This window comes from Pyricularia oryzae, chromosome 2 (assembly GCF_000002495.2).
Source record: "Pyricularia oryzae 70-15 chromosome 2, whole genome shotgun sequence".
Classification (NCBI taxonomy): domain Eukaryota; kingdom Fungi; phylum Ascomycota; class Sordariomycetes; order Magnaporthales; family Pyriculariaceae; genus Pyricularia; species Pyricularia oryzae.
Genome location: NC_017850.1, coordinates 1,728,566 through 1,751,566, shown reverse-complemented (window position 1 = coordinate 1,751,566; position 23,001 = coordinate 1,728,566). Strand labels below are relative to the sequence as shown.

The window sequence follows — 23,001 nt, the reverse complement described above, 5'->3', positions numbered from 1 at the left end:
TGCGGCCATTCTCTCGCTCGCCGTATCAATCACGACCCGTTACTGCTTTACCCCTTAAGAATCTTGCGTCCAGTCTTTGCTTGACAGGTTCGCGTGCAAGCTGCGACTGGGATTCCCGATCACAACGACGCCATCTTGTCTTGTGACCCATCAATCGCATCCCACCCTCGGGCCAAGCGCTTCATTTTCATCCAGGGTTGAAGCACTTTGGCTCAAACTCTCACACAACTCGGTGCCCTGATAAACCGGGATCTGGGTCTTTGGGACTTGAGCTGGGTACATACGCAGTTCAACAGGGAGACTTCGGATGAAGAAAAACCCCACATATAGATAGTCTGCTGCACTTCTACGCGACGGCCTGCATGGCATCATCTTTCTCTGCTGCAACACACATAGAAACGATCATATCGCACAACCCCCTCTGCTGTTGACCGGCTGGGAGTCCATCGAGTGTCTTTCTTTCAGACAAAATGGCCCCGTCATCATCGTCATCCTCAATGGAGAAGCCGTCTGAGACGGCTACTCTAGTGGAGATGGTCGGCATAAAGAACAGAAGCGGTGATCGTAGCAGCAAAGATGAGCCAAAGGCGTCGGTGGAGGTCAGTGGGCGGGAGGTGCTCGGCGACACGGGGTCTTCTCGATATGAGGACGACGGCTCGGGTATAACCGTGCTTAGTCGGGACAAGCCCCCCGTGGACGACATCAAAGAGCGCCTCTCTATGTGGGGTGAGTCTAGTTCCCGCACTCCGTATGGTGATGAATATGAAGGAGATGAAGGATCAGAATACGAACTTCTCCTAGACCCGAATCTGCCCGACGATTACAGTACGGCTGCGACAAACCGATCCGATCCCGAGAGGTCTTCGGCGGACAAGGAGATCAGCACAGAAGAGGATTCGCCCTACCCGGAGGTGCGGGCGGCAGTTCGAAACTATGATGAAGATTTGCCTTGCAACACGGTTCGTGCCTGGACCATCGGGCTGTTCCTGGTCGTCATCGGAGCCTCGATGAACACGCTCTTTTCTCTCCGATCTCCCTCCATCAGTCTCAGCTCCCTCATTGCCCAGATCATCGCCTGGCCCCTTGGTCACGGCTGGGCAAAGGTGATGCCCAAACGCAAGTTCAGCTTCTTCGGCATCCCCTGGTCCCTCAATCCCGGTCCTTTCAACATCAAGGAGCACACCATCATTGTGGTCATGGCCGGAGTGTCGTTCAGTGTAGCCTACGCCACAGACATCATCCTTGCACAGGTTGTCTTCTACAAGCAAGACTTTGGTATCGCGTGGCAGCTCATGCTCATGATCTCGACCCAGTCTCTGGGCTACGGCATCGCGGGTATGATGCGCAAATTCCTGGTCTATCCTGCGTCCATGATCTGGCCCGCGAACCTGGTTGGCGTGACCTTGATGAACGCCATGTACGAGAAGCCGCCGCCAAACGACCCGACCATCATCGGCGGTTCCATGCCACGCTACCGGTGGTTTGGCATCATAACCCTGTGCTCCTTTGTCTACTACTTTATCCCGGGATTCTTGGCCCAGTTCTTGAGCATATTCGCCTTTGCCACCTGGATAGCTCCCCAGAACCCCGTTGTCAACCAGCTCTTTGGAGGTTTGACGGGTTTGTCTCTGATTCCCATCACTTTTGACTGGTCACAAATCGTCGGTTTCGTCGGCTCGCCCATGATCCCGCCCTGGTGAGTTCTCCGCTACCACTGACGACCCAACCCCCTAGTCGTCGCCGTCACACCTGGCTGGGCAGATATGAAGTCGCCTTGACTCCTGAACCTACTTTCTCAAAGATACCATATATACTGACTGTCCTCGACAGGTACGCCATCGCCAACACTCTTATCGGTGTCGTTCTTTTCTTTATCATCCTCGCATCCGGTCTGCACTACACCAACACATGGTATGCAGACTTTCTGCCAATCAGCGACTCTAGCACTTACGATAACACTGGATCTCCATACAATGTCACCCGCGTTATCACCAAGGACTTCACCCTCAGCGAGGAGGCATACAAGGCATATTCGCCGCTGTTCCTGAGCACCACCTTTGCTCTGACGTACGGGCTCTCCTTCGCAGCCATTGCATCCCTAATTGTCTACACTTATCTGCATCACCGCAAGACAATCTGGCTGCAGTACAAGAATGCAACCAATGAAGCCGAGGATATCCACATGAAGTTGATGCGCAAGTATGTCGAGGCTCCTACATGGTGGTACATGATACTCTTTGCTATTGTAAGTCTCAGTACTATTACGGCACCGTCTGTTTCTGTTACGTGTTATTCAAGATGCTGACGAAAGTTGTCCTCTCAGATGTTGGTTATCGGCTTTGTCACGGTACTTGCGTACCCGACCAACATGTCCTGGTGGTCCTTTTTACTCGCTGTCGCAATATCCTTTGCGTTTTCGCTTCCCATCGGCATTATTCAAGCTGTTACGAACAACCAGATCGGTCTTAACGTGTTGACTGAGTTCGTATACGGTTATATCCAGCCTGGCCGCCCCTTGGCTCTTATGATGTAAGTCTACTCGCCGGACATTTTCGGCTCACAGAGAGAAATCAACCACTGACAACCGTCGCATGGGGATCTGTAGTTTCAAGACTTTTGGCTACATCACCATGTCCCAAGCCTTGGGCTTTGTCGGAGACCTCAAATTCGGCCATTACATGAAGATCCCTCCGCGGACAATGTTCATGTGTCAGGTTGTGGCCACAACCTTTTCATGCTTCATCCAAATTGCAGTTCTCAACTTTGCTCTGAAGCACATAGACGGCGTCTGCACGCCGACTCAAGCTGAGCGCTTTACTTGCCCAGGTGGCAAGGTCTTTTTCTCAGGTACGTTTAAAACCCTTTCCCTTTGCGCAAGACATTGCGATTATGGGTCTAAACATATGACTGATCTCCACCAAACATCTGTTCAGCATCCGTCATTTGGGGCCTTATCGGTCCGGCCCGTATGTTCTCGCCCGGCCAGATCTACTCCAGCCTGATGATCTTCTTCGGCATCGGCGCCGTGGTCCCTGTCATGATCTACTTTTACGTCCGCAAGTGGCCCAAGTCCCCTGCGAGGTTCCTCATGTCTCCCCTCATCTTTGGCGGTAGCGCGGCTATCCCGCCCGCCAGCCCCCTCAACTACCTCACCTGGGGCATCGTCGGCTTCGTCTTCCAGTACCTAATCAAGAAGAGACATTTCAACTGGTGGAGCAGACTCAACTTCCTTACCAGCTCGGGATTGGATCTCGGCCTTGGCCTCGCAACCCTCGTCATCTTCTTCGCCTTTACGCTCAACAACATCAACCCGCCAAAGTGGTGGGGCAACGACATCGTCCAGACCACGATGGATTTCACCGACACGGCTGTGAGGAAACACGTGGCCGAGGGGCAAATCTTTGGACCTAGGACTTGGTAGACCAGACCAGACTAGAAATTGTCATGAGACAGCTTGAAAGCTGTTTCATTGTATTATCTATTTCCTGCACATACCTTTAATTTATCGTCCTACATTTATGTTTTCTTTTGGGGATTTGTGTCATCGTCTCAGGATAGAGCACATATATATATACGTTCATTCGTGACAAATTCGTTTGTGCATGTTCGTATCCCGGAATATGCCCACCTCTGAGAGCGTTATTCTTAATCCAGAATAGTGACGTGCGCACACCAACCTGCTTTGGCTGCTCGTCTCATCTTCTCGACGCAGGAAGGGATTCCGCTTCCCCGGCCACGTCAGCACATGGCATAAATGTGAAACTTGCAAAATGAGGACAAGCAGCCGATTGTTCCGAACCACAACTGGCAAGCAATCGTATCAGTTCGGATAAGTTACAATGAGGCAAACTGGCGCTGAAGGCACGAGGCTGGATAGTTTTCGGGCAAAGGCTACGACAAAATGGGACAGCATCGCTCGGTAGTTCACGCCGATCGAGACCTGATCCTCAAGTTAGTTACCCTTGGCCTTGAATCATGGATCATGCAAGCACATGTGTCGAGCCATGCAAAGCCAATGGACCTGTCGTTGCCAGGCTGGGCGGCCGATAACAACACCATCAGGGCAAAAAATACAGTAGTGGACAAGACCAAGACCTTGGATGGCTAGCATGAATGCACGGGTCATGCACTGGGTAAAAATTTGGGAAAACAGACATCAAGTCATTACGCACAAGAGTTGTGTATTAAAAAGATGCATTTCATACGCGGTTCTTGAATGTTTGAAATCCTTGTCAACAAAAAGCCGGCAACTTCATATTTTCTAGCTGAAAAAAACTGTCCGCCGATGTCATCAACAGGCACTTGGGCCAAGTTTTCAAATATAACCAGGTAACAATCCGAACAATGAGAGGAGTATCTCGAACAAAGACAAGCCCGAAAATCTTGTATCATTTAAATCAAATAACCGCTTCCCATACCAAACGCCTATACGCTATGCTGAACAATGCAAATTGATAAAAATAAGTAAAACAGCCGAAATGAAAGTGAAAAAAAAGAGTAAAAAGTCATATGGAGGAGTGTGAGGAGCGGATCAGACGAGGCTCAGTTCCAAATCTGTGGATAGGGATATCGTAGAAGAGAGATTTGTAGGTGATTGAGATTATGGTATGATGAGATAGATCAACCAAGTGTGCGCCCGGCGTGTATAGGCTGAACAACCCGGGGCGCTGTCGGATCCTGGCGCATGGCAGGACTCGGTGCCCCGAATTGCACATCTTGGAAGTGTGATTGGAGGTGCCGTGATGTATCCCAGCCCTCCTCGCTGAGTACGCTCAGGTAGCCCTGGCCGACCTTGTCGCGCAGCTCTTCGATTTTACGCCTATAGACTTCGCCACCTGCATCCCAGTCGACAGGAGGCGAGGCCTCCCACGAGGGTTCTGGCTCGTGTGAGGCGACGACAACGGGTTGCTTCGCAGCATCCGTCTTGAGGATGCCGGTATTAATGCGTGGTACCTCTTGGGTTGTGGCTGGTACCTTGGTGATTGATACAGGCGCACTCAATTGTGGCGACTGTGAATCTGCCGTTTGTGAAATGCGGTAGTTGTCCTCCTTGTAGATAACACGACCCTGAGAACTCTTCACTAGCTGGGATGTAAACTCGGTAGGCTGTCCGTTCGCAGCCAAAGATTCCTTTGTGGCCAAGTCTACGATGCGCCTCTTCGGGGCTCGTCTGCGGCGGGTCGAATTCGTGTTGATTTCGCTGGCCGTTGCCTTGGGCCGTGGCCGCTCCTTACGTAGCACGGATGCTTCCTTTGGCGTCTCATAGATGATAGCCGGCTTCAGGACATCGACTGCGGGTATTTCAGAGGCGCGGGGCTTGACAACAGGAACCGCAGGCGGAAGGGGAACACGATCAACCAGCTGCTTCTTTTCTGCATAGGTGGGTCCTGTGGAATCGATGGTGATATCCTCAGTGTAGCCTGGGGTCTGGCGGAATAGATTGAAGATGGTGACACGGTAGTCCTTGTGGGTTCGAGTGAATGGGTTTCCCTCGACATACACCTCCCGCAAGTCGGGGATGTTGGTCAGCCGAGCGAGTTCCATGGGGTCAGTCAACTTATTGTCCCTGAGATCCAATCGCTCCAAAGGATACAGCTTTTCAATAGCGGCGATTGACTGAAGCCTGTTGGCACGAAGGTTGAGAGCAGTGATGGCCGGCAAAGGATTCCTCAAAAGGGAGTGCAGTGAGTCTATCATGCAGTGGGAGAGGTTGAGAGCTCGTAATGCTGTCAGAGTGGCTAAACTGTCGGGTATCTGGGTGAAGAGGTTGGCTGACAGGTCGAGTGAATGAAGCGTGTTGGACAAGGGGGCCAGGCTGGTGGCAGAAATGCAAGTGAGCGAATTGTCGGCGAGGCTCAAATGCTTCAAAAATCGCCATTTCGATGCTGGCAAAATTCCCACAGATAGCAGGTTCGAGGTGCTCCCTCCTCGGTGATGGCCGTGCCATGAGTCCGAGAGACTTGAGTGGGAACTTCCAGAGCCCGAACGACGGATCTTGTGGGAAGTGCGGACGTGAGAGGTCGAGTTCCTCGAGCTCGTGGGCCTTCTTGGCGAGTGGCTTCTCGGCCGTGATGATTTCGACGGCGATGTAGAAGGTTCACCACTGTCAGCTCTGACGAGTGAAGGCCGTCTGCTGTCGTCTGATGTATCGTCTTTGCCACCCATGCTTGCCTCGCTGTTCAGAGAGCCGATTTGTAGGTCTCCGGTGGAATACCTTGGCTGGGGGGAGCCAGGCGCCGAAGTGGAATTATGTGATTCATTGTGTTCAGCGGCAGGGGTTCGTCGGGGGCTGGAAGCGCCGGCTCCCCAGGGCGTTGTGGGCGAGGCTTGCGTCTTTGAAGATCGCCTTCGACGTTTATCCATGTCATCGAGGACAATATCAATTAAAATATCGGCGGGATCATCGATGCTTGCACGCTTGAGTGTCAGCGATCGCAGCTGATCGGCCATCCTGTCCCACCCAAAGAAGTGTCGAAAGTCCATATCGCACACCTCAAGAGCCTGTACATTCTTGAACACGTAAAGCGGGACGGCCGAGTCAAAGGGAAACTCCTCGTAGCCCCTAATCAAACGTGCTCTCCAGTCAGGAGCGAGCTTCAGGCAAGGGATTTTGGTGAAAGCCGAATACAAGTATTTCAAATCGGCCTGTATGGCAGCCTTTTGCCTTTCTGTACGGGCTGCAGACACGCCGCTGCCAATTCCAAAACTTGCCCACAAAGCCGACATGCCGGACATGACGCTCCGGATGCTAGACACGGAGCGTATAGATCCCACATCAGACTCACGGCTCTTAGTTCGCTGAGACTGGCTGAGGAATGAGACGTAGTTGGCCGAAGAAGAATTGTCGTGAAGGTTTTCAAGGCGGACCTTCATTGGTCCAACAGGTATGCCCAGCTCTTCAAAACGCGAGAGGAGGTAAAAAAGGTGATGTGAAGTCAATGCCAGCTTTGCTGACTTGACAGAGGCCGAGGTAAAACTCAAGGTGCCTAACGACAGAGCGGCGGCGAGGGTACTTGAGGCGGAGGAAGATGTGGCGGGTCGTTCCATGGCTGTCGGAGACGTGGCAATGTTGCTCGTCGAAATCGACGAGACGCTCTGTGATGAACCATGCCTTGGGAGATTTTGGCGCCTGAATTGCAGAGCGTTGGCTAACGCTTTCTCGTGCGTACGCACAAATGTAGCCAGTTGCTATTACACATTGCAATTAGAACAAGTTCCTCCAGATGTTTTTCTTTTTTGTCAGAGTCAGACGGGACCAACCTTGATGAACAACTCCCCGTCTTCCGAATCCATTTTTGTTTCCCGGTAGCGCGCTTGATTTACGGATCCATCGAGCGCGGTAGGATATTATGGGTTTCGTTGATGTTCCGAAAAAAGCCGGCGAGATACGGCGATTCTCGAGGCACTGACTGGAGGTAAGTAGGGCCTGTACCGTACTCCTGCTTCAATATCACAAGTCAGCTATCTGGTCAAATAGTAGACCTAGGCTTATGAACGGGCACAATGGTGCCTGTTCCGTGGGTGGATTATAACAAAATAGGGATGTCTTCAACGCAGTGTGCAGGGATATGTGAAGTGTAATCAGGTGGGATTCGTCATTGGTCACTGTAGAGGTGCCAAAGGCTGTGTGCGTATGTCATATGCAGCCATAGTCAAAGGTTGGCAAGTACCCGTTTTGTGGCGGCCTGGGGGTGCGATAGGTTTTTCGTTGCGATGCCGATAGGGGTGATCGTTGCGGCAGTCCTGCAAAGATCAGAGACTGGAGGGGGTGCAGATTGGTTGCCTTGTCGGTCGATCGGCTGTATTCGGTTTTTGTGCTTCTCTGCAATCCAGTTGATGGACGTTCTGAAGCCAGGCGATATTCGCATATGAACAGTTGAATGAATTTGTGGTTGGAGGTAGCCGAACAGCCGTAGTCACCAGGAGATAAGAGGAATGCAAATCAGGGCGTAAAGGCAGATGGCGCCATAGAGTCAAAGACTCAAAGACAGCTGACTATGCGGGGTTATGGTTCGCCGGGCGCTTCCCGAGAAGCAACCAGCCGCCAAGGAAGCTGGGTCACGGGCGAGACAAACAGGTGGACAATTTGTCTGACAAAACGCCGAAGAGTTGAATCTGCCGTTGAGTGTCGACACAGCGGGTGACAGCACACAGAAAGGTACGCGGCCGTGCACAGATGATTCAACTCCTGGCGGAGTGCAATCTCAAGAGCATATGTGTACATGATGGGACCGGGCGTGAAAGGTGAAGTGGCAGACAGGAGAACGAGGCTGGCTGGATGCGAAGGGAACGAGCGCACGGCGATGTACACGGTGATTGGATCTTTGATTTTTGATTTTTTTTGGCGATAGATATTCAAGTGTAGGCAAGGAAACCAGAAGAAAAAGAAATTTTTGGCTTACCTCCCACTTCGCGGTGGACTCGAGAACTCTGGAAAACGGAGGTCGGCGATACCCGGTGGTATCGAGCCTCACGAAATAAAACACAGCAGCGGCTGCGGCGACAACGATGGAGGCGGTTGAAGTAATAACTTTGATGCTATCCCGCTCTCCCAGCAATACGGAGGAGGGAAGATGACTGTCGAATGTTGCGATGCAAGTCAAGTCGGTCGTCAATGAGAAAGAATACCGGGAGCGAGCGCTACGCTCAAGCAAATATGCAGGCGGGGCCTGGTAGCGTCTTTATTGAAGACGCAGCCGACCAGCTTGCCCGGGGGGTACCCTGGATCGGGGCTGCTAGTGGTATCAGTCTCCAATCTCCAAGGCTTTTCTCAGCATGGAAAGGTCCGGGGGTAACCCTGTCGGACCCCGCCAAAAGGTCTGCTATAGGGATGTTGCGAGGGTGTGGTACCGGGGGTCGAGTGGTTCACTTTCGACCCCGCCGCCCCTCCCTGTCTTTGGAAAGCCTTCTTTCTGTCCAAGTGAAGATGGGCGTCAAGCACAAATTATCAATCAACACTGGCAAATAAAATGCATTTTTTTCTCTGGCCCGACACTGACCGTTACTTTGCGGGATGAATTTTTTTCTTGTCGCCATCAACGTGAGGCTTGACCGACTTTACTTACCTTGTATTCATGTCCTGTTTACTGAACCGGTCCATTCTCGCGGAGCGCTTAAAGAGCAGGCCAGATCAGATCAGGAACTCACTCTAATGACTAGACTAGACCGAATGATACGAAACAGTTGAGCCACTCATCTGCTGGCCCCTTGCGGCCCCGTCAGAAGGAACGATCATCTGGCCAATAATTTTTTTTTTTTCTGATTTTGCAGTTGGGGAGGGCCATTTGCACCTAGTCTAGGCGCGCTCTGCAGCGCTGCATCGTGTCTCAGTACTATTTTTCTTTTCTACTTCAAGGTTGCGGTCCTGTACATGTCATATATCTCGTATGTCGCAAGTGACACGGGCCTGATTGAATCTAGTCTTGGTGGACATGACAACGTGGGCTCAACAGTTCCAGTTACTGAAGCCGCCGCCGAGGATCGCTTGGCATTGTGTTCTTCAATTCGTGGCTGACTAGCCATGATCGTCCAACCGACACCGAGAGATAAGACAATGCCGCAGAAGTTGAACAAGATCAGGTTTCACTCGAGTCCCTCTCGTGCCTTTCCGACATTCAAAATGCTTTTCTTTGTTGTTGGAGGGGAGCTTGAAGTGTTTGTTGTTATTCCCGCTTGTGCGCTGCCGCATTCCGATGCCCATTTCGTTAGTGGCTACTGCCGCGAAATTACGGGTGCCACAGAGCAGCCGCAATGGATATTCAGAAGCAGCTACCGGGTGATAAGGTTGCACGCCCCCCTAATGTTTTGATGAAATTTCCCAGCACACCAACAAAACCAACGTATCGCTGTCGAACAACCACCTCATGTTATCGCACATTTGATCAGACAGTCAGCAACAACTCGTCCAAGTTTATTTCTTTGGATGAACATTTAGTTTATTGCATTTCCGGATCCACGGCGAGATGGCTCTTTCTTTCTTTTATACGGTTTTACTAAAACAATGAAACAAAAATGATTCTCTGGTTATTCTTGTAACCGGTGCAAAAATAAATACAGCAAACAAAAACAGCCCATACCCTTGCTGAACAACCATTCCCTTGCTTGAACAAAGCGTTATCGGCCAGGATCAGGGTCCCTTTTCTTAGCCGTCCTGCACGCGATGCTGTGAAAGGTCTGTGCGTCACTTGTTAGCCTCGCAGAAAACAACAACGTCCAAAATTAGGCCCATCTTTTGCCTTTCTTGGCAGCGACTGCCACGGGCAAACGGCTGGCGTCTGGCTTGGTGTGGGGTCTTGTTGCTGCGAGGCTCCCCCACGCGGTCATGCATTTCGAATGGGTTTTTTTTTTGTCCCTCATTTCTCAAGTTGGCTGGCTACCTACGAAGTAATTAATATTTACCCACCTAAATATTCTTCGACTCTGATGGGTTATTTACTTTGGTGGGGTACCAGCATGCCATCGACTACCTCCAAACTCTCCTTGTTCCAAGCCACTCTCAACAGTCTGATTCTAAACCCCTTCTTGTGCCTTTCAGTATGCTGGTCTTTTTCTTTCTTTTTTTTTTTTTTTTGCTTGCATGGGGTTACTAATGCACCAAACCAATGACCGGAGGATTTGTAAAGCATCTGTTCAACAACGAACGACGGCGACGACATCTTGCAGACCTTTGCGCAATGCGTGGGGGGATTTCGTCTGCGCGGCCGTCCTTGTCTCCATATTAACAAGAGTCCACCTTTTTCTGTCTTTGGACACCAGAACCCCATATCTTCTGCGACATACTGCTTAGGTATGCAGTCCTAGCCACTTGTACTATAATTACCTGTGGTTTTCTCTTGATGTGAGCCAAGTTGCGTGCGACAGGATTGGAGATATATTATACATGCACGCACTTCTTACTGGAGAACCATTATGTCATTGCCTCCACCCGTTTGCAGACTGCCGCAATATGTGACTGTATTCTCCTTATTTTTTCCTCCTTTGTTTCTTTCTTTATATCTTTTTTCTTTCTCAAAAGCCGTCAATAACTTGCTATGGCCGTCTCGGCAGCGCATCTTGCTGCTGCTCATGATGCTGCGCGCCACACACCATGGATGCTGCTGCATCATGCAGCCATGCAGCATGTGGTAGAAATTCGGAAGCAAAAGCAAAGACGACATCATCATCATGCCACGAACATACCCTACCTACATTTATTTACCAGGTTTCGGCTTGTCGCATCCACCTACCTCATTGATTAGTGCAATTGATTACTGTACGATGAATATAGCGATTCGTTTGTTTGTTTGTTTTTTTGGGCTGGAAGGACAATTTACATCATCCCTTAGGTGTCAACAAGGGTACCTATATAACTAACTGGTAAGTATCAGTGAATTATTCCATCCACTTGCTTGCCCCTATGCTGAATCGCCGTCATCAAGTGCACCAACCATGCGGGCCAGCGACAATCTGCGGGCCATCGACATTTTTTTCCTGACTCAACTCAGACCTTTGCAGTTACGTGGTACTATCTATTGGTCGGCACCACTATGAGGCCTGCCGTACCCCGGTCCATCATCTGGGGTTGGCCCGGTAGGCTTGGCAGTCCAAGGGCCTTCTTCCCTTTCGACAGCGGACACAAGCTTCAATCAATTGCGGCAGCCAGATAATACGGATAGAACCCCTCCTGCCTACCACGGAGTTTGGGTTGACCGGGGTGGTTCGAGCGTGCCAGGCATGCGACCAAGGCGACGTCGAATAAGAAGCGGGTGACTGGGTTGTGAAGTGGTTGCACATGCTCACCGCCAAATACAACTAACATTACACAAGAAAAGATGCGATCGATAATCATAAACCACCCATGCATAGCTACTACACCTATACATTGTCCAGCCAAGGTCAGGGCGCAAAAATTTTCGGGGGCGTTTGCACGCGGGGCGTCGCTGACAATCTCCAACCTCAACCCACACAGATGGAAGGGTCCCAGCGATCCAAGTGTGCATCTCCGGTCACCTCTTCATCCTTTCGGTGCCAAGGCGACTTCATCAGACTAGCGGTTGGCACTTCTCTCAACTTACCGCCGTACCATGGCCAGCATCGTCCGCGTGGTTCCTTCCTCGGCCGATCGCCCACCTCTAGTCTGGCACTAGCGCGGCACGACATGACCCCGGCAAAAGGACAGGGTTTGACGACGGCGAGGACGACGATGATCCCCCCTCTCTTCCTCCAACCCCCATCGCCCCAAGGAGATACCTAATTGGCAAGTAGAGATGAGAGCTGTTCTCTGTAGTGCTATTGGCCGAACTGAAGTGTGTGTGTATTTGCCGCAGTATAGTGGTGGCGCTGGGTAGCTTGCCGCCCTGGCCTGACGCATCGAGTCAATTGTGCCCGTGCAGCTAGCTGTGATGATTCGACGGTAGAATCTAGCAGCAGCCTATAAAACATCATGCTACAAGTATGTTATGCATTCGAGGGTGCCTTGTTTTTTTTTCTCTTCTAACCATGCAGAGTATGCAAATCTCGTCTGAGGAATGCTCGAGACTTTGCCTCTACCCTTGCCACACAACCTTGCTTGTCTCCTCGGTATTACCACGCAAGGTAGATTGGATTATCGGGGCACAGCAGGACCCTTCATGCTTGGGGGATCTTTGTGACGATCGGGGTTTTTTTTTCAAACAAAGTTTTTTTTTGTCATTTTCTGGTTTGGACCGGGTTTAGAAGGCTGGGCAAACCCTCAGGTGACGTGCCAAATCCACGGTTTTGTCTGCCAAATAAGCGCCGCGGCCTGCCTGTCAATTACAACTTTTTTCAACTCGAGCCTCGATTTTCTGTGGATCACTGTGGCATGGCATGACACGGCATACGCGTCCCAGCACGGCTTGTCCAAGATGACTTGCTTTCTCTCGTCCCTTTTTTTTTTTTTTTTTTTTTCGTCTTCTTGTCTCCCTCTCGGCATGATGGGATAGCCGCTCGCCTCATGAATATGTCCCCACCAGGCAGTCTACGTAGTAATCCATAGAGACGGTGAGATACCTGATGGCACGGTGTGGCATCATGTGTGACTGGACAGGCTTTTTGTTGGATCTGCAAGATCTTCGTCCTTGCGAAACGCTTGCGACGTAGTATTCTAGACACGGTTCGTCTAAACAGGTCAGTCGCCTCTGCGCAATCTACCTTAATTCGCTCCGGAAGCCACCTGCCTATCTTTGTTTTTTCTTCTTGTTCCTCAAGGTGAGCCTGTTTGCCTGTTTAACCTGGTACTATTTCTGGGGAATGGAGGGAGATCTTTGCCACAGTAATGGTTATATGTCCGCTACCGTGATTGGTATTTGATTGCTATTTTCTTCTCAGTGTTCTCCGTGTTCTCCGATGTCATGTTAGGTTTCTACACACCGCGACGTTCATTGTAACATCACTATCATCGGAAAGCAATGATGCCGTGAGAGCCTCACATTCGGAATTGAGGGGCTGAGAGAGGGGTATTGAACTTTGAAGAGAAGGTGAAGAAGAAAAAAAAAGAGATTCAAGGCAGGGGTGGCTAGGCATGGACCATATTATCTAAGACTACAAAAGGTAGTACTCCGTAGTATCGATGGAGAGAATCCCAGGGACCGAGTGCGACAAGCGACAGCGTTGCATGCATGCCTTGAATGCTTTGACGATTCACGAACGCTGAATGGCTCCTCAAACAATGTACATGAGAGGTAGGCAACTCCCGTGTAATTGTCGTTCTCACCGCTCATTGCAAAAAGCTACAAAGTAGGATCGATTTTCTTGAAGCTTGGTTACACGCGGGAAGCAATTCCTTTCATGGCGTTCTGGGCATGGCGCCCCAAACCACCACCCCATGCGAGCCGAGGCCGTTCTATACAACCTACTGCCTCACATTTTTGTACAACATGTAACGTTGGAAAACAATTGTGCATGGACATCAAAGACCTTAATAGGTTGGTACCTACCTTTTTTTTTTTTTTTTTTTTTTTGGGTGGGGGGCATTGTTAATAGGTAAAATGGTTCAGGCTAGTGTGCCCTGCATCGCATCGCAGAAACTGCAAACACTTGCAGCCAGCCATCCGTATGTTTTACGTGCATGCTTGAATCTGTCAGTTGCTCCGTAAAGTGCCTACTCGGTAAATAGCAAATGTGACAGTTGGTCGTTGGGAACCAAACCCCTGTTCAAGCGAGCGTCTTTGCGCATATCTACGTAGAACATACTATCCTGTAAGTAGAGTAGTGCGACGGCAACTATCACGATCGACTCAAGAATCCGGTGTATCGGTGTGTAGAGCCTAGTGAATCATGAGAATCTTTTTCGGGGTTCCTTGGCGGGTTTGGTTGCCTCATTGACATTCGGAAACAAGTACCCAAGGAGCCTTTTTTTTCCCTCCCCCGTCCTCACTGATGGTCAGGTAAGGAGATCTCGCTCCAAGGCATGAAGGTGGGATCTCCACGGATCGAGTCTCAACTCAAATCAGCCATAGTCGCCCCATCTACAGATGTATAAACTTTCCTACCACATGGTCATACTACGTGGTACCATCGATGTTCCCTCAGCCTCATTCCTAGAGTTCGTAACATGGCGATTTTAGGTTTGTTGACATCTGGAAAGCAACGGTCCCTTGAAAAAGAAGCAATGACAACTGACAATTCCCCACAGGCCCTTTTTTACCGACAACAGCATGACTTTTCCCGTCCTTGGAAGTGGAATCAAACAGGTGATTGCACAGACCAATACCGAGGCGGACGTTGGGACTCCATTTTTTTAATTTTACCCCATAACAAGACATGGGGGGGAGCAGACTTTTTTGGTCTTTTGGTCGGCGGTGGAAACAAGATCGACCGGTCATCGGCATCGCCTCTCTTTCTTTTTAGCTTCCTTTGTTTGACCCATGCATCTTGACTCGCTTCATGCATGCACCAAGGACAAAACAAAAACCTGATATCATGGGAAAAAGGAATATGAGATCTATTAACCGGAGGACTGGATATCGCTACTACATTTCCACTCTGTGACTTTTTCAAGGTAATTCAATCTTACCGCATGGTCTAGCGTCCACTTGAACCAAGATCAGAAAGTGTCAGATTCCTTTTTTATTCTTTTTGTTTTGCGTGCACCTCAATCCGGAATATGGTTTACGAACCTTAAACCTACTGTTCGGCCCCGTAATAGCTTTTTTGTCTTTTTTTTTCGTCACAGGGCTGTCTTTTTCGGTTGGCTTTTTTTTTTTTGGTTTTTTGGTTTATCTTGGCTTTCTTTTTTGAAAGAACCCCTGCAGTCGGCAGGTCGGGCTGCCAAGATGCCTAAGGTAACTATGTACAGTTTACCGGTAATAGTACGGCAGAACAAGCCGCCCAAAAATCCAAGATTTCCAAACCCCCCCCCCCCCCCCCAACCGGGAACCAACCAGGCGCATTGACTACTGTGGGCCGTCCGCCTCACTCCCGGAAGCCCCTTTTGGAGCGAATCAGGAGATGCGGATTTTCGTCCGAAGGTCGTTTCTCTGAATAGCATCAAGCATCAAGCATGCAAGGCACTGCCATAACCAGCTAGGCTAAGTTTGGCTAGCAACTCTTGTAACTTCAGATGACCTCAGTTCTCAACAAAACGCCATGTCGGCCTGGAACATCAGCAGCATAAACAGCAGCCAGCAGCAACACACCAACAAGGATGGCCCGCACTACTACCGGTAGTCAGCACGGCCCGCGGTAACTGACCGCTATATGCTAGATCCATATTCACGCGATGATCGATCATCGCGGTCTAGAATTCTTACTAGCGGTGGTTTTCCTCCGCATCTTCAACGTCATAGGTATTCGATCACTATACGGAGTATAACGTCCCGGTCTTTAGTATGGTTGGTGCAAACTATGTATCCTCGAACAACAGTCTATGTTTCATAACACTGCTTTACTTGTCTCACAAGATTGACATAGAAAAGTAAACATAATAACTGTACATTTTATTTTACATCACCAGTCGTCGATCCTCCTTTTGCAAGTGTGCAAAGCACGCGATTATCACATCATGCTTTGCGCTCCTGAGGGAAAGACGTAATGAGGTTCGACCGCTCCTGCACCCGGACCAGGCGATCTAAGGCCCTTCCATCCTCCAGTGCCCAAGATTCCATCACATCGAGTTTGTACTTCTTGCCTTGAGCCTCTACGTTGACAAAGCCGGCTCTAGTCAACGACCTATGTAGGGTCCTGAACATGGTGCCAAAAGCGCGAGCCATGTGCCGAAAGGGGCTCGTGAGGAGATTACGCTTGTCGTACTCTGCCTCGGCGACAGCTCTGGCCTTGGCATCCTTAATCGCCTGTAATTGTTCCCTTACTCCCAACTTGCTCTTTGCGAGATCCGGGTTCTTGACGTGCTCACCCATATGGCGCAATATCACATACTGGGCAGGCAGGACCAAGTCGGCCGGTTCAAGCAGGGTAACTTTGGGCGGAAAGAACGGTAGTAACCGCGTGGCGGTGACCTCAAGACGTATAGGCAGCTGATGTGTCGCAGCGGCATCTGCTGCCGCCGCGGCTCTCTGTGCTGCCGTCCTTCGCATTTGAGGCGCCGGTTTAGTTGCGGCGCCTGCCGGAGCGAGGGCACTCCCGGATGCGCGAGGAACCGCACGGATGACGCGCACCAGACGCCAAGCACCTGTAATAAAGTATGCGCCCAGAACTCCCATCACAGCCACAATCACCGCAAAGGCGTGCGGTAGCCACCATGTAACGTCCGGCGGTGCGTATAACACGCTGGTCGTATAGTGATAGCCCACATACATGATGCAGAAGAGCCCACTGCTGTAGCAAGAGAAGCGGTAAAACCTGTGCGGCGGTGCTCTGTACAGCACGGCTGGCTCCTTCAGGCGGGCCAGCCGTTCGGCAAATGAGAGGGACTCGCGGGTTGGTCTCGCTGAGCTCAATGTCGTGGTCGTGGACGTGCTGGCCCCGGACGGGCTTCGGCTTGACTTCGGACTTGAGGCGACCACACTTGACAGAGGTGCGCGCTTGGCGGCCGTGGAATTCCCAATGAAGCGTATGACTTGGGGCCTCGCGACCCTAAGGGTCATGAGCACTCGAGTTGAAAGGTGATTTTGGGTGCTACATCTTGTCGCAATGGTGAAGATGGGGATCGATCGCGGCAAGGCCGTTGCCCACGCCGTCGGGGACATCACTCTCGGCAGGATCCGAGTGAACTAGAGGTCTACGGTACGTAGATGAAGATGCTGTCGATTAGCGTCAGGGGGAACCAGCGGATTGTCCAGAGCGATGCCGAGTAGAATTGGCCCCTCAATAGACAAGTATTGGGGATGGGGGGTGTAGCTGTAGCTGTGCCTACCTACCTCCCTTTCGCAATTGCAATTGATTGGATGCCAGAAGAGTAGCTGTACAACAGATAATCTCCTGCCAACTGGGTCTAGTAAAGCCTACGTATGGGACTATTTGGAATAGGACCCGGGGGCTCGGAGAATCACGTCCGTGGGGACGAAATAGTGGTATCTAGGTTGGTTAGAGCAGAGCTAACCATCTGGAATCGGTCGGCCTCGAAGGATGTCAAAAAATAAAGTGGATCCCGTCCAATCCGCAGTCAGTCTAATGTGGGGTTCGATCTAGACCTCACAAGATCTCGATACTGAGCGTCTCTTGTTTGTCAAAGACTTGTATGCACGTGCAAATATTAATTCCAATCCTTCCAATCACCAGAGGATGGCACGGAGAGTTCCGATGGGAAAGTTTTGGCGAGGTGATTACATGCCTCTTTTACGATAGTTGCGTGCAGAGAGTGTAGGACACGCCCCCCGACTTGACTGAGACGAGGCAAATTGCTCCTACCCTTTTCGTTCTATTCAGTCTGGCCCATCTTCATTCTGTCTGGTTTTTTTTTTTTTTAAAAAAAAAAAAACCAGTAATACAAAAGCAGAACTTGCTCTCAAACATCTAGCACGCTCACCAAATACAACAAATGTGACTTGAGTACCCAAGGTACCTAGGTACTTTACCTCAATGTCTAGGGATAGGTAAGTGTTTACCTTTGCTTGCAGTCCGCGAGTATCACTGGCCTCCTTATTTCTTGGTACACAATTCTAGGTATGAACATTCGAAATTGTACAAACTAACTCGTCCCGGAAGATACTCCGGAAAACGGCTCCTCCCTTTGTGGATTATTAAACGGTGCAGCATGATCATAGGCTAAGTGAGACCCTTTGTGTTGGCGACCAACCCATCGGGACTTCGTCCAACCGGCACCGTCGCCAGAACCAACGCTTCCCACTCGGCCCTGTTCTGGCGTCTTTTCCTCTCAAGTCCTAACGTTGTGGAGGCGCACGCCCATCGTAGCTAGCGATGGCGTTCCGGATGTCGGCTAGATGACAGGTATCGTCACGTAATTACTGCGCGCCGTCTTAGAGCCTCACATTGGCGCCGCATGTAAGATGACATGGTATTGGATGGAAGGTGTTTTCTAAGGTTGCCCATAGGTACATACGAAGTGCGTATTTTGTACCTACATTGTGTGTTGGGCCCTCCTCTCTGCCCCGATCTTCCAAAATAGAGTTTCTTTGGCTGTTGTCACCACTGCAGACGCCATGGCTGACTAGGTACATTGCTAGTTTGGTCCCAAAGACTTTGGATGGCCCCGCGTCCTCTGAGTCTTTGACGGGGCCGCCGTGGAAAGATCCGTTTGCTTGTGTTTTAGGCTACGTTAGGGAGGTTCCTAAAGCGCAGGAAAACCATATCCAGCCAGCTCGAGACAACGCACCCAGGCCACTGAGACGGGCGATCCTAGTGTCTATTCTTCAGCAGGGTCGCCCCCAGCTCCGGAGCCCCTTCTCCTCCTTCTATTATTGCGACAACGTAACCTTATGCTTGAGGATCTCAATTCTGTGACAAGCTCGTTTGTCTACTCTTCTTCTAGCCATCGCCCTTTATTTTCACGACATTGTTAAAAACCCACCGCCTGGTACGCTCGCACTCTTGCTCTGCTAGCCTCGTAGTGCGCTTTATATACCTGCTGCCATCTGCGCCAACTGTTTCAACACAATATACAGCTCGGTCACCACCAGACCTTGCCGAGGACGAACCTGGGCTTCTTGTCTATATCTCGGCGCTCTAATACCTCTGACTAGCCAATAGACAGGGCCACTGACAACGGGCCCTCGGGTTTGCGGCTACGCCTTTGGCCCCTTGCTATCTTATTTCGACGCAACGACGCGAGATTCCTCGACTTCGGGCTTGGTGATTCTCGTCCACAGCCTTGGCCGAACCCGCAGCTTACACTATCGCTGCCATGGTATTGGGGATTACGTTGTTGGTGAGGTGATTTCGACATCATCTGTTGTCAAAAGATATCACTTCTGGCATCATGACTCGGCCACGGGTTCCCGATGATAAACGTCTACGCATTGCCCAGGCATGCGGCTTTTGTAAGACTAGAAAACAAAAGGTATGAGTGAAGACTTGTGTATTCCACCCCCTCCATCTTATATAGACATTCGCCTTGGTCACTTTATTTATTTCCCGTAACCTTGCCACGAAGATCGAATGTTGGGACCTGCTTGCAGGGTGGACCACGGGACAAGATGCGGCTTCCTCTGTCTTCAGGGCAAGGCTCTTTGCTCTTTGTCCGATGCTCACACAAAACCACCACAATTTCATGGCGATCACTTTACTCACAAACCAATGAATCCGTCTAGTGTGATGGAAAGGTTCCTTGCAGCCTCTGTATACGCAAGAAAAATGCCGACAACTGCGTCTACAATCCGGCGCATCGCAGGAATGCCGGCATTGCAAGCAAGCGACAGCGAGTGGAGGAAGATGCTTCTCTAACTACTCCAGTCTCTCCAACAACAAAGTCGGAATCACCCAAAAGTCCTTGTTTGGACGCCGATACCCCAGTATCCACCACAACAATCCCAACCCCTTCCAGCGCACACAACGGGTTTGGATCTAATTTTGGATATAGTCCAGAGGCATATGTTGTCTCGACACCCAATAAGGACCCGATACAATCAAGGCCGTCATCAAACACCTCACAGCAGGTGGATTGGGGTGCACCTGTTGACGAATCTTGGAGTAACCAACTTCTAGAAGGCGTCAACTCTTGGAGAGATGTTCGCATCCCTTCACATCTTTACGCCACGGAACGCATGCTTGGATTGCCACTACCGGAAGGTGATACTACAAGTACGCACGCCATGGTTCATGCGTCCCTTTCTTTCCTCTTAACTGTCGACTTACTAAATCAAGACCCTAGATCTACTGGGATGCTCCAGCCACTTGGCATATCTCGATGCTTTACGAAATGTTCTCGAGGTGACCGGCATGCCAAACCCATTACATAGACCTTTTGATGCACGCTTCAGACTCATGGAGCTCCCGCCAACTTTTAAACAGCCATCGGTCACGTTACCGGTGCCACTACCCCCAGAGAGACAATTATATCATCTCGTCGAGGCGTTCTTGGTCAATGTACGCAAGGAACAATCCCCACTGGAAAAATTTCCAACTGCATAGAGTTATAAATTAGGTGGACTATGCTTACGTGGATGTATATCTAGACCCAAGGCTTGATACAAGTCTTTGACGAAGAAGCTACCTTGAACTTGACTGCACTGAAGATAATTTCAGATGGCAATCAGGACGCGAAGGGTCGCGTGCTTCTCTACCTCGCTGTAGCGATAGGAATTGTGATCGCTGGGCCCACCACCGAGTCTTATGGACTTGAGCTGGACGCAGAGGCATATTTCCAAAGCGTCGAGACACTCGTGGGCATTCTGACCAAGGATTTATGGGCAGTACGGGTTCTTTTACTAAAGGCCATGTACTCCTTGGCTGTGGTGCGGAGGAACGAAGGCTATGAACACCTTGGTTAGTCACCCTCTGGTGTGTAGTGCACAATACCGCACGTTATGTTTGCTGACAGTATAATAGGTCGCGCCGGTTTGCTTGCACAGCAGCTCGGAATGCATCGAGAGGAGCAAATTCTCATGCGATACGATGAGATAATGAAGAACGGGAGGCCTTGGAGCTTCAATGTCAATATTGGCCGGCTCAGGCGGAACGTCTGGCGGAGTCTGCTTCTGCTGGATCGCTTCGTGGCTGCTCAGCTGGGTCGACCGCCAGTAGTAGCCGACGTTTTTGCTTTCCCAGCACCACCCGAGGATGCTGACGGTGATATTACCAGCCTTGGCCCGAGTATCCGCGGGGTCGAAATGTTGAGCACGATTCTCTTGGGAATTTACAACAAGTCGGAGACACTAGCAGTGGAAGCTGCTGAGATCGCCGGTCAAGATATCGACTGGCCTTATATGAACGATAAATCAGCCATCCTCTTTCCCTCTTCCCAGTCGCCGCCAACCACGCCTGCAGAATTGCAGCGCTGCGCCATTCATAATCTCCACCACAGACTGCTGCAGCTACATTCTGTCATTCTTTTGGGTCGGCCGTTCATGCTATTCGACGCCCACATCAAGGGTTATGACACTCACCCGCTGTCTGGAGAAGGGGAGAAATTCCCTCGCGACGCAATAGAGGCATCTTACAAGTCCATCGCGATGGTTTGGAGTGCAATGGAGGAGGGCTTTCTATCCAGGCGCAACCCTTTCATAGTGTATGATCTCCTTTCCCTCCAAACTCCCAGCATAATCCAAACGGCTGTCGCTGACGACTATGAATTGCGCTTAGCTACTGCATGAACTCGGCCATTCTCATCGTGCTTAGCCAGGAGATTTCATCCAAGACGTGGAAACGGAGTGCAGACCCTATATTACGTGGTGACGGACAAGTCACGGCCATGCAGAAGTCGTAAGTTCCGACAGCCTTTGCCACTTCCCATGGACATGCGTTGATGATTGACATGGAAATCCTCCTATCCAGCATCGCGGTACTTGAGTACATGTCGGAGCGTGAGCCACAAAGCAAACATATGCTGGGAATCTTTAGGTATCTATGCAGCAAGTGCAAGAACCCCCAGCTCGCATCATTAGCTCACGGGCATGCTCTGCCCCCGACGCCCGAAGTCTTGGACTCGCCGGTAGAGTCTGTCGGGTCGTTGCCTTGCCGCACACAATACGTGTCACCGTCGAATCATGACCAAGGAACCTCTGTGTTCTCGGAAGGCATAAAGGCCGGGCTGGAGTGTTCCCTTCAAATATCAGGTAGCTTAACGGGTTGACGACCAATTTATGAGGACTTCATTCTTATTTTTTTATTTTTTTTTACTTTGAGGGAGGGACAGCTAACAACTTGTAAATATGGCTGTTATGTGTAAGATGCAAGCGCATGTAACGATTGAGCTAGGTTTTAACGGAGTATGTCATTTGGGTATTTAGACTTGGCCTCGCGATAACCTTTTTGTTACGCGCAAGCTATGAATGTTGATGATGATTGAAAGAAAATTCTTATGAGTTACCTACCAATTGCAAAAATCCCCAACCACAATTCAAATCAAAAGTTGGTAGTCACTACTCTACGGCAGGCAACAATACCCGCACCTATCGTTTTATTTGTGTGAGCGAGTGCGTTTTCTGTCGACTGATATCTCCATGCAACCGAACAGTGCAGAAATTGAGTTACATAGATCTCTACGCCCCAGCCATGATACCAACCGAAGTCGTCCACTCATAGGTTGGAGAGTGTCAGTTCAGGGCGGTGACATGTAGTACAGTCAGATCGACTGTAGGACGCAACTCGCTATGAGCTTTGAGAACGCATAAAGTCATGTAGGTCTTGTGAAACTGTTCGACCCGCGAAACGTTGTATTTGCTCAGAAGATGGCTCGCAAAAGAAAAAAAAAGCAGAGGTAAATAGGTGAAGAAAGAAACAGTTAAAAAAAAAAAAAAAAAACCAAGCCAGGACGAGAATCGGAAAAGGACCCCACCGAAAGTTCAATAATAACCTTGAACCGGAAAATCCGGGGCTAAGATGCCAGTTTGATTGGGTCCCGTCGATAACTAGACCAGGAGCGGGGACAAGGCGAGGCGGAGATATGCGGAGGCTGCTCAGGTACAGGATGGAGACAGACGGTGAAGG

General features: G+C 50.3%; 5 protein-coding genes across 5 annotated transcripts; 2 read left to right on the top strand and 3 right to left on the bottom strand.

The window, feature by feature from the left end:
- Positions 1–470: 470 nt before the first annotated feature.
- Positions 471–3,421, top strand: MGG_10200 (OPT family small oligopeptide transporter; the record flags this gene model as incomplete). Its single annotated transcript, XM_003713783.1, has 5 exons — positions 471–1,696; positions 1,831–2,245; positions 2,324–2,529; positions 2,606–2,847; positions 2,934–3,421. The coding sequence occupies 5 exons, from the start codon at positions 471–473 to the stop codon at positions 3,419–3,421; spliced, it is 2,577 nt and encodes an 858-aa protein (XP_003713831.1).
- Positions 3,422–4,169: 748 nt separating this feature from the next.
- On the bottom strand, positions 4,170–8,635 carry MGG_10199 (leucine Rich Repeat domain-containing protein). The gene is made up of 2 exons (XM_003713782.1): positions 7,261–8,635; positions 4,170–7,188 (listed from the first exon to the last, which is right to left on the bottom strand). Exons 1-2 carry the CDS (start codon positions 7,291–7,293, stop codon positions 4,621–4,623), a joined length of 2,601 nt encoding a protein of 866 aa, XP_003713830.1. The 5' UTR covers positions 7,294–8,635; the 3' UTR covers positions 4,170–4,620.
- A 7,164-nt stretch (positions 8,636–15,799) lies between these two features.
- On the bottom strand, positions 15,800–17,506 carry MGG_10198 (uncharacterized protein). Its single transcript, XM_003713781.1, has 2 exons — positions 17,316–17,506; positions 15,800–17,176 (listed from the first exon to the last, which is right to left on the bottom strand). The coding sequence occupies exon 2, from the start codon at positions 17,142–17,144 to the stop codon at positions 15,999–16,001; it is 1,146 nt and encodes a 381-aa protein (XP_003713829.1). The 5' UTR covers positions 17,145–17,176; positions 17,316–17,506; the 3' UTR covers positions 15,800–15,998.
- Positions 17,507–18,271: 765 nt separating this feature from the next.
- MGG_15590 (uncharacterized protein) lies at positions 18,272–18,575 on the bottom strand (the record flags this gene model as incomplete). The annotated part of the gene is made up of 2 exons (XM_003713780.1): positions 18,272–18,334; positions 18,480–18,575. The coding sequence occupies 2 exons, from the start codon at positions 18,573–18,575 to the stop codon at positions 18,272–18,274; spliced, it is 159 nt and encodes a 52-aa protein (XP_003713828.1).
- A 699-nt stretch (positions 18,576–19,274) lies between these two features.
- On the top strand, positions 19,275–22,380 carry MGG_10197 (uncharacterized protein). Its single transcript, XM_003713779.1, has 7 exons — positions 19,275–19,414; positions 19,665–20,142; positions 20,225–20,439; positions 20,529–20,838; positions 20,902–21,580; positions 21,655–21,774; positions 21,847–22,380. The coding sequence occupies exons 1-7, from the start codon at positions 19,334–19,336 to the stop codon at positions 22,142–22,144; spliced, it is 2,181 nt and encodes a 726-aa protein (XP_003713827.1). The 5' UTR covers positions 19,275–19,333; the 3' UTR covers positions 22,145–22,380.
- Positions 22,381–23,001: the final 621 nt, after the last annotated feature.